Source organism: Lontra canadensis, unplaced genomic scaffold (genome assembly GCF_010015895.1).
Source record: "Lontra canadensis isolate GAN:19392208 unplaced genomic scaffold, GSC_riverotter_1.0 scaffold6, whole genome shotgun sequence".
In the NCBI taxonomy this organism is placed as follows: domain Eukaryota; kingdom Metazoa; phylum Chordata; class Mammalia; order Carnivora; family Mustelidae; genus Lontra; species Lontra canadensis.
The window spans coordinates 35,121,943-35,140,057 of NW_022631000.1; the positions used below are offsets into that span (position 1 = coordinate 35,121,943).

At 37.3% G+C, this 18,115-nt stretch overlaps 1 protein-coding gene across 4 annotated transcripts; it reads right to left on the reverse strand.

Moving 5' to 3' along the window:
* Positions 1 to 1,382: 1,382 nt before the first annotated feature.
* CCNL1 (cyclin L1) lies at positions 1,383 to 13,953 on the reverse strand. 4 transcript variants are annotated; one of them, XM_032852589.1, is made up of 11 exons: positions 13,569 to 13,927; positions 13,189 to 13,263; positions 12,602 to 12,711; positions 6,826 to 6,946; positions 5,680 to 5,744; positions 3,870 to 3,969; positions 3,661 to 3,765; positions 3,421 to 3,562; positions 2,856 to 2,967; positions 2,654 to 2,752; positions 1,383 to 1,935 (listed from the first exon to the last, which is right to left on the reverse strand). In XM_032852589.1, exons 1-11 carry the CDS (start codon positions 13,869 to 13,871, stop codon positions 1,587 to 1,589), a joined length of 1,581 nt encoding a protein of 526 aa, XP_032708480.1. In that variant the 5' UTR covers positions 13,872 to 13,927; the 3' UTR covers positions 1,383 to 1,586. The 4 variants fall into 4 exon arrangements, with proteins under 4 accessions (XP_032708480.1, XP_032708481.1, XP_032708483.1 ...); XM_032852590.1 differs by lacking the exon at positions 1,383 to 1,935 and adding an exon at positions 1,942 to 2,105 and having other exon boundaries at positions 13,569 to 13,930; XM_032852592.1 differs by lacking the exons at positions 1,383 to 1,935; positions 2,654 to 2,752; positions 2,856 to 2,967; positions 3,421 to 3,562; positions 3,661 to 3,765 and adding an exon at positions 5,426 to 5,439 and having other exon boundaries at positions 13,569 to 13,953.
* Between the last annotated feature and the right edge of the window lie 4,162 nt (positions 13,954 to 18,115).

Below are 18,115 nucleotides of genomic sequence, written 5' to 3' on the forward strand. Positions count from 1 at the left end.
CTGCCTTTTCTTTTCCCAGCCCCACTGCCCACCACTGGTGAACCTGTTTTAAGTCTTTGGAATCCTCTTCAGCAGTTTTTTTTTTTTTTTTTTCTTTTAAACATCCTTAGTGACAACAAATCTCTTTGTAGATCTATTTCACTTTTTGATACACCAAAAAATCATTTGGAGCCAAGTCTAGTGGACGAATTATCAAGCTATCAGGTGTGTTAAAAAATTAATGGAAAAACCTGTTTTAACTATAAAATAATGAGATCATGTATGGCCTTCTACGATTTCTAGATTCAGGGGCATCTGGGTGGCTCAATGAGTTGAGCATCTGACTCTTGGTTTCAGCTCAGGTCATGCAGGGTTGTGGGACTGCCCAACATCTGGTCCCATGTGAAATCTGCTTTGAGTTTCTCTCCCCCTCTTTATCCCTCCCTGCTTATGCTCTCTAAATTCACTTGCAAATTATTGGGAAAATAACTCTCAGTGTGAATAACTTAAGTATTCATTTGAATATAAGGACTTGTGGCTCTGTCAACAAATTTCATTTTGTGATCATACTTTTTATCAGCCCCAGCCAAGTCCAGTGGAGCCTCATTTTACTACTGAATCTTCCTAGCCTAAATAAAAACTATCACTAAATATCTAATATAATTTTAAAAAGAACTTGAAAGGTCAATAGGTCTGATTTAGTGTCATTTTAAAAGTTTTGATTTGTTCAAGAGGGCAGCTCACTTAAAATAATCATATGGTACCATTTCTTAATTTTAAGTACTATTTATGTGCAAACAGATTTCAATTTGGAGACTGGTTTAGTGCTACAATGTAACATTTAATATTACATTGTTGCACAGCTCCCATTTGTTTTGTCCATGTATAAGGCAAAGACTTTTGCAATAGCTCCCAATGCAGGTAATAACTGCATTTAATAATCTAAACCAGAACTAATAGAATAGGTCATAAAATCAGTACAGGCACTTTACTATTAAAATTTCACTCTTTTTAATAATTTATTTAAATAAGATATTTGAAGCAGTTTAGAAAAACAAGATTTGTATTTTATTTCCTTGTAAAAATCTTTACACATGCAGACAAACCAGTGTTAAGAAAGTATTCACCATCATTTAAACAAATAACCACTTAAATAGAACAGTGTCTGCAATTTTATCTGTATAAAAATAAGATACATTTTTACAGAATTCACGCTCCAGTTCTTATAGCAATAAACAATACACAACTATAATAAGTACATTTGAACCTGACCATGGTTTTCAATTAGATACTGTTAGGGCATTTTAATGTGCAAAAAAAAAAAAAAAAAAAAAAAAAAAAAAAAAAAAAAAAAAAAAGAAAAGAAAAGAGAAAGAAAAAGAAAAACAAAACAAAAAAACCCCCAAAAACAAAAACCAAAAGGAAAATAAAAACAGAAAAAACAATAGTTCTTTCCAAAAGAAATGTCCTCAGTGTTTCTAGAAACCTAGAGGGTTTTACAAAATCAAATCCTAATCAATTCACTTTTAATATTTTTGATTATGAGTCCATACATCACACTGTAGACAGGCAAAACCAGGAACTGATGCAGGCTCAAAGGAAGAAAGTCAGCGCCTGTGCCTGCCATGTCCTGAGCGACTGCCACCATGGTGCTTGCCTTTATGGGACCTCTCAAAGGAGCGAGACCTTTCACGCCTGTCCCTATGATGTCCCCTTTCATGCCTGTGTTTCTTGGCAGCATCTGAATGATCCCGAGACTTGCTCTGAGATCGAGAACGAGATTTTTTCCTTTTATGACCATGTCTATTTGAACTTTTTAAATCATCTCTGGTATGCTTGGCCTTAAGGTGAGGAGAACCATGATTATGATGTCTTCTTGGGCTTTCACTGTGACTGCGGGACCTGCTTCTTGATCTTGAGCTGTATGTTCCAGATCGGCTCCGCCTATTATTATAACTTAGATAATAAAAATTTGAGGTTTAGATTCAGCTTCTGCTGAGAGCAGATTATTTTGGTGGTGCTTATAACAGGTTCAAAACAAAACTACTGACCTGCAGCATGTAGCAGTACATGTCAGATGGAAAACTTCCATTAATCTCCCTACTCCCCACTAACTCCCATGCAGCCTATATTAGAGAAATCTTAAATGTACTGTATTGTATCTATATGCCAAAATTTTTACAAAGCATCCTGGATAGCTATGCTTTTTATTGAGTATCTCACACATGTTCAAAGAGCCACTGAACAGACACAAGCAGCTATCAATCTAATTACAAAGCTAACCAGGAAAGACTCTGGTTATGATCAACTTGAGTTTTGGTTGTTATTAAACAGTTAATAAAATATTAGTATTTTCTAACTGAAATTGAACAAAACAACCATTTTCACACATTATAAACAGGATTATCATAGCTTTCCACAGCAATTTGTGGCCAGCCCCTACACTTCAAAAAAATGGGCAAAGACAGAATAGAGTACTTGGTAAGCTACACCACCCCAAAACAAAAAGCCACATATAGGCAGGACATATTTCAAAACTCCTTTTCTCATAATGTATCTCATGTTAAAAAACTAAATCTAGCCCAACTGTGAAAACATCTAGGCTCAATTTTTTTAAAAAGCAAGAACTTTTACTCCAAATATGACTGCTTTCTCTTCAAGAGTATTTACTTACTGTCTTCTTGGAGTATGTGATCTAGAACGTGATCGTGTTCTTGACCTTGATCGACTAGCACTCCTGCTATTTCTACTTCTCTTGCTGTCTTTTCTTACACTTAAAAAAAAAAAAATCATTATTTTAGATACATGTTTAGTATGTTAGAAATTAAATACAAAGAAAATTCTTTAGACCGGTTTTCTAAGTCAAGTATACTCACCCATTGTAAGGGCTTTTGGAAGCCTGCTGTCTGTCCTCAGGTTCTTTCTTGACAGTCTTCACATTAACGGATATTGGTGACTTCTCTTCAGCCTTCACTTCTCTTGGTGATGCTTTAAAAACAAAAACAAAAAACCAACAAAAAACAAAAAGACATGTTACCTGTTGGGATTTAACAGAGGACCAAAAAGTTGTTTCTAAATGTAACTCAAAGTACCATGCTTTCAAGTATTAGTCTTGAGCGATCATGAAAGAAAACAGTAACAGCTTCTCGTATCACTGTTTCTATGCCACTATTAAGTAATGCTATTTTTTTTTTTAAAGAGGTTTTATTCATTTACCTATGGGGGTGGGCAGGGGGAGAGAAAAATCTCAAGCAGACTCTGCACTGAGTATGGAGCCTTGACACAGGGCTGGATCTCATGACCCTGAGATCATGACCTAAGCCGAAATCAGGAGTCAGATGCTCAACTGACTGAGCCACCGAGGAGCTCCTAATTGCTAAAGCTTTCTAATAACCACACACCTGCTGTGTTCAAATCATTTTAATTCTGAATATATCTTACATGGTTTGGAGGCTGGAGAAAATCCACCAAGGGTTGAAAGGGCCGGAGTTCCATCGGGATTCAATCCCTTTGCTTTTAATTTGGCTTCCTGTAAGGCTACTTTTCTTTTCTCTACTTCTTTTTCTAGCAATTCATAGTTTGGCTGATGGAAAAAAATGAAGTTAGTATTTTTACCTTATATTAGTTGAAACTCTTTTAAGTACTTAAAAAGTATTAACACAAACATGAGTAAACTACTACCTTTTTTCTGGTATAAAGCCTAAGTGTTTCTATGCAGATTTCTTGGATCTCTTCTTCCGTAGTACCAAAAAGAAGAAACCAATGGGGACGAGTTGGTAATGGAATCTAAACCATAAAAACAGAATGGTTTGGATCAAATTTCAGTTTATATCGAGAATGCTAATTCTTGAGATTTATCCTATAGAACAAAACAGGCTATATATACCTACCTGAAGGGCTCTAGCTGCAAGGTAGATACAAGCACATGCTATTGTCTCTGGTTGAAATCGAACAAATACATTCGTTCGAAGACTGTCATTCATATAATTCCTGAAAGATATTTCAACCATAAGCTTTGTACATAAACACAGTCCTTCTGAAGCTTACATAAAAATTGGAGACTCAATCTACTTTATTCTTTTTTCTTCTCATGTTTATACTCCTATCCTTGTATTCTAGCATATAACAATTCTTAACTCAAAAATCAGTAAGAGATAAGAATTTAATACTAGAACCATTCTTCACTTTTCCTATTTATGACCAAAGTTCTTTAAAATAATTCCACATTATTCCAAATAGAACTTTAAATAAGTTTTCATGTATTTCTATGAAAAGCAACGCTTTCAAAATCAATTTTGACATAACTTGTTTCAGAAATGATAAACCACTCCAACAATACTTCGAGCCATTAATTATTGACCATCTCTCCTTTTATCCACAATGAAAAGCAGTGTCAACCAAGTTCTTTCAAAAACTCAAAATACTGTGACAGGGGTAAAAAGGCATTTTCAGTAAGCACTCACCAAGTTATATTAAGAAATCTCAGCTACTGCAGAAAACTTAGGTAGGGAAGAGCAGTAAATACATAAAACAGCCTTGTTTACATACCTTTTTTGGTGACTAAGTATAAACAAAAGCAATAAACTACTTCAGTTAATAAATTGCTGGACAATATCCCTGAAGTATTAAAGAAATTTCACAAATTGTTTAAAAGGTTAAACTAAAAGACTATTTCTTAAAAATCCTTACCCATGAAATAACTGCTTAAATGTTTTATAGAGCATATATTAAAAATGTCATGCATTTTATAAACTCAATTAGACTTTTCTAATATTACTAATATTTACTGAATCCTAAAGAAGCATGGCAGTCATTAAGTCCAGAACATAAAAATTAACTTAAGTCCTGCACATCATTAACAGTCTTGAAAAAAGTAGTTGTAGCTGGACCAAATTCCTTATTTTACCTTAAAATAAGCCAGCCCTCCAAATCAAACATCTTCATGTCAAAAGTTCAAAGTTCTAAAGTGCTTATGTTAATATTAACATTTCTTTTAAAGACTGTACTTCTATTATTGCCTCAACAGTCCAGCAGCTGTACTTCATCCAATATGGGAATGGTGCCCATTTTAAGCTGCAAGTTGTAGTTTCCTTTGGTAGAATCCATGCTATACATACTAAAGATAGAAATCTAAGTCAAATTCCTAACAAAAAAGTCATTTAATTCATAATGGCTGGACAACAAATCTATCAAAAATGAACTATTCATTTTGATAGTTACAGGTATACATTATATACATAGGCATGTTGAATAGTTACTTCTAGAAGCAAATATACAAATCCTTTTGACACCCCGACAGAACTAGAAGATGCTGCCAGATGGATATGGACCACTTCAGTGAATCTCGGATCAGAGCTTGCACTGGATTGGCTGGAGAGCAGGGCAGCCAATCAGGCCATCCTGAGGTCATGGGCTGAAGTGCAGAGGGCAGAGTTCTATGACTTACCATCATGGACTACCCTTTAATTAAAGAGTAGAAAAAAGAACAAAGTTAAATTGAGTTCTCCATTGAAAGCAATTAGTCAAGCCAAGAAAACAGGAAGCAGAAATAAGCATTATTTACCTTTTGGTTAAAAAACAAAAAAAAACAAAACGCACCAAAACAAACTCCTCTCATTATTTTGGAAAGGGAAAATGAAACTTACTTTATTTCTGCTTCTGTTTTCCTGGCTAGGAAAGAAATGTAAAAAAGCAACTTACCAGGCAGTCTGAACCAGGGTTTGATTACGTTCACATTCTAAGACTTGTAAATACATAACAATGATCTGAAGGACAAGGGAAAAAAACTCAATTTAGCATATGGGTGCATCTTTCAGAGTACTGAGTTCAATGAATTTAAATAACTGAAATGTTAGATGCAAGTTTTAACTCTTCTACAAACTGCACAGATAATACAGACCAACCTAAAAGGTACATTACCGGCAATGTGAGTTATTCTGCTACTAGATTATCTAAAAATTTTAAATATGAGCCAAAATTGCACAGGAAAGAGTTAAATCAAAGACAATACCTAATTTCTCATGAACACTTTACTATGTGACAGGCACTGTGGTAGGGATTATTTCACTTATTTTCCAAGGTACAATTCTCCATGTCTAAAAACCGTGCAGACTACGCTTTTAAAGTTACACAGTAAGTGTGATCATATTATGTAATACTGTGGGTATTACAATAAATAAACACTACACTTTCTGCAGTGAAGCTAATCATGTTTAAGAGTATAAGTAAATACTACATATAAGTAGCTTCACTACAGTTCAAGTCAGAGCTTTCTGAACCTGTATCATCAATCATTCCCATTTTACAATCTTGAAGATGTAGAATCTGAGGAACAGAGATATTTGCCAGTCCCAGAGCTAATGGCAGAGACAAGTTTCTATCACAGACAGTCCTATCCCCAGAGCACCCCTACAGTAATCACTGTGTTCTAATGATGATATGATCATCCAGCCAAGAGGTACTGGAGAAATCTATAAATGTACAATAATGGTAACAAGAGAGCAGCCACCACGCTTTGAACATTCCACTGTGTGAAGGTAGTGTCCCATGTACTTCTGCAGATGTGTATTATTTACTCCTGGAAATAAAGTATTTCACTATCTGTTTTCTAAGTAGGGAAACTGGGTTAACCACAGAGGGAAAAAATAATTTCTCTATGCCCACACAATGAAGAGTGAAGATCTGAACCCAAATCTTTTTGACTTCTATTTTACTGGCAAACTTATAAAGAACACCTTTTAAAATCATGGTTACCTCTAAAAAATAACCATAACAAATTCATGTAAGACACAATTAAAAAAAAAACCCTAATACTTACGAATGTAATTTCTGCATTCTACAACTCACCTTATGGGGATGCTTGACATGGACACAAAATCCCAACTCCTTTAGCACCCTCCTCTCTGCCTTGATAACTTGATTTTTGGTGTTAATGTAGTTTTGATCAAGGATCAGGGGGCTTGGAGTCCTATAGTTTGTAAGAAATAAAATCAAAACTGTTTTGCACATCCAAAAAATTTTATTTGTGGCATCTCCATTTTCCCTTCCAACCAACTATTGGCAACAGAAACCAGCTTTTTAAACTCCTGCAAACAAGTTAAAGCATTAATCTTATGCTGTCCAAGTTATGCTAATTAAACATATACTTAACTAAGTTTCTATAGGAACTAGCTCTACCCTGTAGTGAAAAAGTCACTCTAAAGCTTCTATCTAGCCGTTGCTGATCTTTTTCACAGGATTATCTTTCAGGTGTGATGTATATAAGATAAACTTAAGTGACTGTTGATTTATCATCACAAACACCATTAGTCTCTATCATAGACTCTTTGTGATGACAAAACTAATTTTTAGCTCTTGAAAATATTTACTATAAAGACTTCATAGATTACAATGATTTTACTCATTTTCTAAAATAGTAACTCTTGACTAGTTGATGGCCAAAGTAAAAATCAGAGAGGAAAAAATGGTAGATAGCTAATCCAGATTCCAAGTGGATATTCAGTTTAAACAAATTTTTCTAAGAATCCACCACTGTCAAAGAAAATCTAAAAACTAAAGAGTCAACCCAATTAAAAAAAGAAACATTTTAAAAATCAGACTCAAAATTAAAAGTGATCAATGAAAACTAAACTTGAATTTGGTCTGATTTGTCCTTATCAGGCAGAAAAACTTTTATTTAGTATGTAATGTAAAAGAGAAGGGAGCATAATGAGGGAACCAGAACACTCGAGGTGTCTGTGCCAGACTAAATTCTGAAAGCTTCTAAAGCTGTAACACAGAAAGCTATCTACCAATGGTTCAATGCTTTGGAAATAGCATGTTCAATTAAAAGACTACGTGCTTTAAATCTTAAATTCAAAACTGGTTTCTTCCTGAGTCCTGGGAAGTTTGTTTTCAGTCAGGTCTTGTGGACTTTCATTTCCCAATGTCCTTCATTTGATACATTTTTAGATCCAACCACCAAGAAATACATTTTCATTAAGACAAAATTATAAGGTATATATATGGGGAGAACATTTAAGTATTTTCCCCCATACTGAATTCATTGTCAGCCAAAATATTCAAGAGTTTTTGCTCTGGGCAGAATGTTAGAATACCCCAATTCACAACTCATTTTTACCATGCACACCAAATCCAGTAAAATGTACGCTCATATTTAAATACATCCAATTGAGTATTAGAAAACAACTGAAATGAGCTATAATTAATAACTAGCCCTGCAATGACATACTATCTAAAAATCTTTCATTTATCTTCCTTTCTTACACCCATCTAAAATTATAAAAACTGGAATGCTCACTAGACTATTTCAAATTATTTATTTCATACAATATGATTTTTATCGAATTACATTAAACAGAGTTGGCAAATCTGAGATGGAAACTAGCTTACTTAAATTAACAATGCTGAAATTGGCTTCCCTCAGTTCAATTCCCATTACAGCTATGAAAAGTATGAGGAATGAGGCCACCAACTGGACAGGGGACCGATTACTACCATAAAAATGTAACAATAAATCTATCTGATCAGAACAATAGACTACAAGTTAACTGCTCTTTGGGAAAAAATTAACTTCAGAGCAATCAATGTACCCATGAAATTGTACCCTAAAAATCTTCAGGTTTGTAATTTTTCAGGGTTTATCACCGTAATGGGAAATTTGGAAAAGTCTAACCCACACCTCAGACTCTCAAAACTAGTTATTTTATGGCCCTCCTTCAACAGGTATTAGGAAAAAGAGTATCTCCACTATTATAGCTGCCTACCACTAACTCTCTACCCTGTCATTCAGACCATAAACTGCACCATTACAGTCCTAAAAATAAAATTTTACAAAATTAATTTTCTTTCCCCCTTTTTGTGTTGAGCAAACTCATCTGCACCTTTTACTAATAAGCATGCTTTAAGAGTTGCCTTCAAATTCTGTTAAAATTCATTTTTTCTGCAATTAACCAGCAAACACTTGTTTGAATAATGGCTACTATCTGATCCCAAATGAGGCTTACTCGTTCATTAATTCAGCTTAAATGAATTGTTATTTTCCATTTAATCTGCCACAATTTTTGCTTTCCCTTCTTTGTATATCAAAATCCCAGTGACACCAAAATTCGACTAAGGAAAGCAAACTCATTATTTATTATAATTCAACTATAATACTCATCTTCTTGCTTAGACCTTCTGTCACCTAGTTTTGATAAGTGTACTTTTTTTTAACTTTGTACCGATGTAATTTGTTATCTTCATTTTGTTAAGAAGTGGTTTTAAATGAGACTGAATGAACATATAATTTACAACTACCTTATAAATATTACTTTGTATCAGAAAGAGAAATGTGTCCCCATAAGTCAGCAGTAAGGAAAGGTTAAAGAAAACTGTCTAAGCAAATGGTTTCCTTACTTATGTTAACAAAGTATCAACTAGTACTGCCTATGGCAGCAAGTCTATAAAACTGAACTGAGGCTTTAGAATTTCTTCATCTCCAATTTGGTAAACTTTCCAGTAAGATTTAGGAGGTGACATTCTTCAATCTCTTAAAAAGATAACTTTCATCTACTCAGAGAAAAAATAATTTTCATTATCAACAACCAACCAAACCTAACTCCCCCTCTCCCATTTTTGAGTTTGTCAGATTTTCCAAATTAAATTTCAATGAGAAGAACAATTTTCAAATTTTAGTTTTAATAGGAAATCTTGGGCTTTGGTCACTGGAAATTTTATCTGGTCTCTCAGAATAATTTTTCCTTTAGTATAATCAATCTAGTTGAAATACAACTTAACAGGAAAAAAAAAAAAAAAAAAAAGAAAAAAATAATTAGAAATAGGAAATCCAAACATGGTCACTCTCACTCATGTGATACAAAGACCCAGAATATTTGGAACTAGCTCTTCAACAGACTCTATTCAAAAATGAGATTAAGTAGTTTATAAGGAGCCAGACTGTTTTTCAATATACAGAAATGTGTAATACCTATGCCAAAGGAATATTCCCTCTTTAGCAGTGTATAACAGATGAAAGCCATGACCTTTAAAGCCACCAAAATAAACAGAGAAGTTGGACTAAATGACAAGATCACTTAATACCCTTCCAACTTCATCTATGATTTATATACATATTGTAAATACCACACCATATTCATCAATGAGTGGTTCCATCAGCCTGAAGATTTATCTTCCTTTAGAGAAGCCTTAAAGGATGCATGTGGGCTCCTTACAATTACAGAAAATGCTTAATTTTCTGGAAACATGCTACATATCAAAACCAAATTTGGAAACTACTAAAAAGGCTATTTTCCTTTTTGATTCACCCATTTATTCTGAGCTTAGTCATGAAACTACAAAAAATTGGAGAAGAGGAATCAAATAACCCAGGACAAGACTTGGATAATGGTACTTTCTAAAAGCTCCTCCGGTGATTCAAATGTGTAATCAGGACTGAAAAATGACCTAAAGGCTACAAAAACGATGCCTCCTCTGTAATTACCAAGATCATACTACAATTTAAAGCTGTGCATAAACCACATTAAAACAGCATTATTAAGATAAACTGATATGCTATTTAACTAAAGTGTAATACTGATAGTACTTTCTAGTGATTAATTACTCTACATAAAAATATACCAAGCTACAGTTCTAATAACTTGGACAGCAAAGACAAAAGCTTGTAACAAGAAACAGGAGTTCTTCTAAATGGTTCACCAGTGGCCAACCTGTTAGTCCCCGATTCCAGTGACCTATTCTCAGAGCACTGGCTTCTCCTTGGGGATTTTCGATACTTCACTCACTGTTGCCATGACGACAGCTTCATCTCTATGTACCACTCCACATCACCCAGGCTTTGGTAAATGTAGCTGGTCGCTGTATAGTCGGTTGCAAGGGAAAAAAGAGTTGAAGTTAATAACATATACAAGTTACGTGTCTGAGTAAACTTGTAATATGCATAGAAACACTTTTACATCCTGCTTTAAGAAAAGGCTTCCATGCAATTAACAACTCCTTTTAAATTTCATGCTACAATCAGACTTGTAAGATTGAGACAAAGTCAATTTCTCTGTAATAATGACCAAAACACACTATTACATCAGACACAACAGTCAGTCAGGTGAGATGTTTTGATTCCAAGGTTTTTATGGTTAAGACCTACTCTGACATCAAGGAAGAATACTCTAAATCTCATGGAAAAACTTCGAAGTAGATAATCATTATTAAATGATAATACAATAGTTGGCTCAATGACTCGAAGAATACGGACAGAAAACTCCTTTAGGCAAACACAGAATCCTTTGACTAAGGATAAAAAGCCTTTCCACTACTGTCATTTTGTTTTAAACACCCTGAAGAATCAGCTAGGTATCTAAAAACAAATTTTAGCTCAAACCATACTAAATACCAATTTGAAATCTTCCCAATTTCCAGGGATTCCTCACCAAGAAGCTAAAAGATATTTTAAAATGAAATAAAAAATTAGTCTATCCCTGGATATGGTTAGGATGAAGGAGAAAAGATGGAAAAAGAACGTAAGAAAACTGAAAAATGCTGTGAAAACCATCTGGGTAGCAATGTTTCAAACTTTGTAACTAGACTAAAGATTACTTTACTGTTTGTCTCTGGATAGTTCCATTACTGCCAACTTATAGATTCAACCAATAACGACCACTCACAAAGGATTACTAATCTGCCACTGACACCCAACCCCCAACAACTTAAAATCCTTTTATAACTAACTCCCACAATGTAAGTGTATCTAACATCACCACAATTTCTTAAAAAGTTAACACGAAAACTAACCTACACCAAGTATATCCTTCTGCAGCGTGTACTAGAAGTCACCTCTAGATGCAGGAAGCCCTGCAACTAAAACTTTTTGGCACTGCCTCACATGAACACAGGTCCACATACAGTGCTGTCATGTAGCCACAAAATCTGTAAGATAACACTATTTGGTCTCTACTTTCTTACTTCTTACAAGATTGAATAAAATAGGACTTATCTAAATATAACCCAATCAATTAGTTATTTCTCTACCCCACTCACTGATACTGTATCTGACCAAAACAAAATACCTGTTTAATCCCTTTGACTTCAAACTTCAACCTTTATCATCCTGCAGTCCTTTCAGATCCGGTATTATGCGATATATCGTAGTTCAATGTTGAGAAGTATTCTAACAAAAGCCAACCTCAATTGATAAAGAATTAACTGGACTTCGAGTAGAAAAACAATCTACACAAAACTTTGCCACAATATTAACTTGAACTGCAGTGTTCACACTTCCAGCCTTCAGTCTTCCAAGAGAGGGGGGAGGGAAAATAACTTACAGAATACACTCACACTTGAGCCAAACGTATTCCCTTTCTTGTTTAATCTTAAGCCACAGGACTGGCTTCACAGCACTGTTAGGATTGTCCATAAATGCAACTGCCTCTACAAACTTTAGATAGCTGGTTAATTGTGGTTTGTTTTAAATTAATTTAAGTATTAGTGAGTTCCTATGTGAATTTTAACACCTAAATTAAAGCCGTTTTTCCTTTGCATCAGTTTTGAGAGGAAAGAATGTTTTGATTTGATGATTGGTGCACAATACAGTAGCAGCAAGAATTACTGTGTTCAATAATGCCAATCTTACCTTTTTCCTCTTAACTGGCGTAGATGGTGAAATACATTAATCACATCTCTTATTCTTCTAGGTGCTTCTTCAATTTTGGATGCAAGATTAATACAAGCCATGGCAACAATCTGAAAGAACCCACAATCCAATAAAATGTTGTTAGATTACACTACAATCAAGTACAATTAGGAAGATGTACACCCCTACAAAGTTTAACTAATTCTGATGAAAAAAATTTAGGACACAGCTGGGACTTTTGGTGAAATAAAAGTACGACTGGCTTTTCCAGGCTATAGGCCTAACAGATTTGCGAATACTATGTTTTTTATTGCTTAAATAATCTTAATTTTGAATCCAGAATCAAACTACGTCTCCCAAGCTCTGAATTTGGTTAAAATGTTAATTTTTGCTAAGAGAGAATGTGGGCTCAAGATACGCTTTCTAATTTTCAAACACATTCCAAAACTCTCTGCTGCTGGGCGAGAACTAGGTACAAAGGCCTAAACTAACCACTCCCTTTCTAGAAGAGCTGGCTAGAGACACTACCCCCTCCTCCCGGCTTCCGGATGAAGAAATCCCTTCACACCCGCCCCCGCGATGCTTACCTCGAAACTATGTTTGACGAAAGACTTGGAGTAGAAAAAACGATGAAACAACACCTGCCCCGTTGCCATCGCCACCTGCAGACGAGAGAAGAACGGAGGCGCAGGGGTCAGGCGGGACCGCACCAGGCGCCGCCGCCATTTTGTGCTGCCGCTCTCTCCCTTTTCCCCTCCCCCTCCCGCCGCGAACTGCTCGCTACCGAGTCCTCCCTTCGCCTCCGAGCCCTCCCGCCCTCGACACGCCCGGGATCCGACTGGGACCCGTGTCTGGAAAGGCCGAGGAGGAATCCCCACCCTGCCGAGACACGGTGAAACCGGGATGCAGCGGAAGGGACAGCGGGGAGGGGAGGCGCACTCTGCCGGCCCAGGGCCGGCGCACTGACCTGCGGCAACCGGAGGAGAATGCCGGCGGCCTGGATAAGCTCGCAGCCCAAGATGCGCAAATCGGTCTCGCTGGGCAGGTCGAGCCCGTCCTGCATGGACGGGGTAGGGGAAAGCCGCTCCTCCGGAATCAGCGAGTGGTCGATGGTGAGCGAAACTTCCGAGTAGAGGCGGTCGCCGATCAGGATTCCTCCTGTCGTGGTCGTCGTCGTGGTTGTCGTCCCGGAGCTGGAACCGCCTGCGCTCGGGGCGGCGGACGAGGCGGCGGCGGCAGCGGTCGCGGTCGGGTGAGGCCCGGACGCCATAGTCTCAGCGAGCTGCACGCACGCCCAACGCAGCCGGAACCCGGAGCGAGACTAACCAGCGTCCTCGGCGCGACGGATATTCCCGTGACCGCCGGGTTCTGGGCCGCTTCACGCAGCGTGCGCTTCCGCCCTGACGTCACCACGCCCGGCTGGTGCGCGCCAACTAGTCCCTTCAGGCCTCCTCTAGGCTTGCGTCGCGGGGGAGCTGCGGGAGCCGGTGTTCAATTCTCCTGTCACCTGGTGACCTCTCGGCCGGGGCCCCGGAGTGGTCGAGGAGGTCATTTTTTTAGCTAAAACAGGTCTTAGCCGTCGCGTTTTTAATCGTATTAGACACAAGTATAATAAGGGAGCTTTACAAGCTATCTGGTCCCCAAGGTAAAGTTGGCAGAATTTGCTATAATTCCTGCGCGATTTCGGTAATTTGTCTAGAACGTGCGTCGCTTTGCTGCCGTCTCTCGCCCTCTCCTAACTTGGGGTATCTGCGCGGCGCAGTTCAGCGGGTACAAAGGGAAATTTCGGGCCGACCTTTGCCCGCATTGGCGAGTGGAAGCTGTTACTCGGATATCGTGCGTGGCCGAATTCTTAATTTAAAGTGATCCGCAGGGAGACCGAAGAGGGCTGCTTTTCAGTATTTTTAGACAACACGAATGTGAACTACATTCCCCCCCTCCCCCCGCCAAAGCTCTCCGATGAGCATATAATTACCCGTGGTATCGGAGTAAGGCGAAGGTGCCCTAATGATCTGGAGAGAGGCTGCTTTCGCCTGTTGGCTTGCGAAACAGTCCTGAGTCAGTGACTTCGCCACAGTTACAGTAATCTGGAAAAATCCCTACTTTACAAAAAAAGTAGGGCGAGAACTTTACAGAAGTAATTGGATTTTACCCAGGGATCAATGTATTCATATTGGTTACCACAATTGAGCAGAATGGGAAAAGTCGGTCTCATTTGTGTTTTTTTTTCTTCTGGGATATTAGCTAGCGATTCCCAGAATTTCCTCAAATTTGAAGTAAAAATAAAGATACTGTTAAAAACTACTAGAGTATAATAGAGTCAGGAAAGAATGAGTAGATCTTGGTTTACTCCAATTATCTTTTTATCCCACACTTGAACCTCTGAGATGGTTGGCTAGGGATGAGAAGTCCCGTTATCTTTCTATTAACAGAGCTTCGGTTTAAGGCTTACTTTAATTATAAAAAGTGCACTGAACCTTGGCTCTTCAGAGCAAAGGAAATTTGAATGTATTTTGATATCTGTTAGTGATATCACTGAAGCAAAACATACTCAGAAACCTCATTTTAAAAAAAGCATTAAGTCAGTTTTATTTAGTAAATCCTTAACATGAGAAGTTCTGAAGTCTTACTGCGAATTAGAATCTTCTGGGAGTTTTAAAAACAAATTGATGCTTGAGCATGTTTTTTATTAATATTTAAACTTTCAGGTTCTTTAATCCTAAAATAATAATTGATTAGTCTCCTTACTTTCTTCAGCAGTTGATATTCATCGGTATACTACCAGAGGCTAAAGGCAAATGAAGTGTAAGTCCCCACCAGAAGAAGCTACACTTAAAAAAAAAAAAAGATTCATTTTTATATATTTGAGAGAAAATGATGGGAGGAGGGGAAGAAGGAGAGAATCTCAAGCAGACTCCCCACTGAATGCCGAGCCTGACACAGGGCCTCAGTCCCAGGACCCATGAGATCATGACCTGAGCCAAAACCAAGAATCAGTTGCTCAGCCGACTGAGCCACCCAGACTCAGTGTATCATTCCCTTAATAAAGGGAATTTAAGTGTATCATTAAGTGTATTAAGTGTATCATTCCCTTTATTAAGGGAATATATAAAGGGAATGATACACACAAAGATGAATGTTAAGGTCACCACTAAGTGCAAAAAGCAGGCAGAAAAGAGATAAGTCATCATGGTTAATGTGATCAGGGAGAATTTATAACCTTAGGAAGTTGCTAATCAAGTTTCTGTTTATAGCAGAGATCATAGAATATTTGATTTTACACATGAACTCTTCATGTGGCTACATGATTTTTTAAATTTAGTCTTGTGTTATATGACAATAGATTCTGTTCTCGTTGCTGTCATCATTAAAATAGTTATTCTGAAAATGATTTATATGTAATTAACCCTCAGGCATATACTGCTTGGTAAATCCCATAATAGCACTGGCCTGGCCATTCTGCTGCTGGCTCTGCTGAGCACTAGTTCTGAGATTTTAAGCAACCATAGTTGTCTCATTTCTTAAAGTGAGGGGGTCTAACTGGACCCCGTGCATGTTTAAACTTCTGTGACTCTGCTTATCCAAACATTTTGAACCTCAGACTCCTCTTTGGTTCTTAATTCTTTATTTTAATCACCTAGTCTTATTATTCCTTCCTTCAAGGAAGGAAATTGTTCTTGAATCTGTTGTTCCTCTGGACCATTATAGTAGTTTTCTAAATGGTCTTCTTGGCTCCATTCCCACCTGTTCCTCATTCATCCAGGTAAATCTAAATTAATCTTTGAAGTATCAGTTTCCTCACCTCACTTTCTCAAATAAAAACTTTGGAATAAAGAATAGAGATCAAACACCTTTTGGCAGTTGAGGCTTTGTACAATATAAACTTACCAGGGCACCTGCCTGGCTCAGTTGGAAGAGCTTGTGACTCTTGATCCTGGGATGGTGAGTTCAAGCCCCATGTTGGGTGTAGAGATTACTAAGTTAATAAAACTTAAGAAAAAAGGTTTAAACTTGCCTTCTCATTCATTTCCTCATCAAATTACTACCTTGCCTTGTTCCCATCTATGTCTTTGCCTGAACCAGTACCAGCAGTGGGCCACTTATATAGTCACAAGCTCTGTTCTATATAGGCATGAGCTGCAGAACAGGAGGCCTGTTGGCATTGTTATAACCAGAGTTGGGCACAGGACAGGAACTCATGGAAAGCAACAGAGGAGTAGTTTGATGTTTGAGTGTAAACAGAGGCTCTGGGACAGTTTTTGGAGGTGTGTCCCGATATTTGTCATGTGCGATGAAGAATTAAGGCCGGTACCAGTTAGATAAAATGAACTGTAAAGCCAGTAAAACCATCGGTTTGCTTTGGGAGCCAGACAAATGTTACTACCTGGTCTGATCTCTTTTTCACACTAGGAAACTAAGGTCCAAGGAGGAGGCTGCAAATAGTAGCTACTCATTAATATTTGCTGATTGCAAAAATTCCATGCAGACTGTGCTTGGATGGATTCATTCTTTATAGTATTTAATGTCAGAAAGTGGACAACTAGTCTTGGTTTTAGTCACCTATTCAAGAGTAGTAAGAACTTGTTTGTATGACCTCCAAACAGACTACATCAGGGGAGTGTGCCTCTGCCAGCACCCAGTGAAACTAATTTGGGACTTCTGGCCTATAGAACTGTAAGATAATTTTTGTTGATGCAAGCCACTAGATTTGTTGTAATGTTTTATAGCAGCTCTAGAAAACCAATGCAGTAGGATTAGCTATTTCCTGATATTATTTAAGAAATGTTCCTCAAACTTAAGATGCTCTACCTGGGTGGAGCCTGCAAGTCCCAATTCTAAAAAAAAAAACCTCACGAGTTATGCTGAAACTGCTAGTCCAATGGCTATACTGAGCAGCAGGTTTTATTTTTCATTTTTATTTATTTTTTCAAAGACTTTACTCATTTGTCAGAGAGAGAGTGTGTGTGTGCCCAAGCAGGGGGAGTGGCAGGCAGAGGGAGAAGCAGGGTCCCCACTGAACTAGGAGCCGAGCCAAGGCAGATACTTAATGACTGAGTCACCCAAGTGCCCTGATAGCAGGTTTTAAAACACAGGAGATGATTTTATGTGTTTTGTAACTCCCAGTATGAAGGAAGTAGAATCCAATTATTGAGAGTATTGGAGGCTCTGGAGTTAACTGACTGGGAAAGAAATCCTGTCACTTAGTAACTATATAGGTAGCAACTTCTGGCAAATTACTTAATTTGCTGAAGTTATTTAGGCAATTATTTAAGTTCAGTTTTCTCACCAATAAAATGATACCAATAACACCTGCCACAAAATACTATTTGTTGGGTGAAATGGTTGTACATAAGTTCATTTAACAGTCCTTGGAAATGCAATTTACCTAATGTTGGACAGTGGTTAATGCCTGTAATTCTGGCCCCAGGGACTTTTGGGCAACTGAACAGTTTGTATTCATTCATTCATTTACTCATCTTTAAACTCTTATTGTTGACAACTGAGTACTAGGGT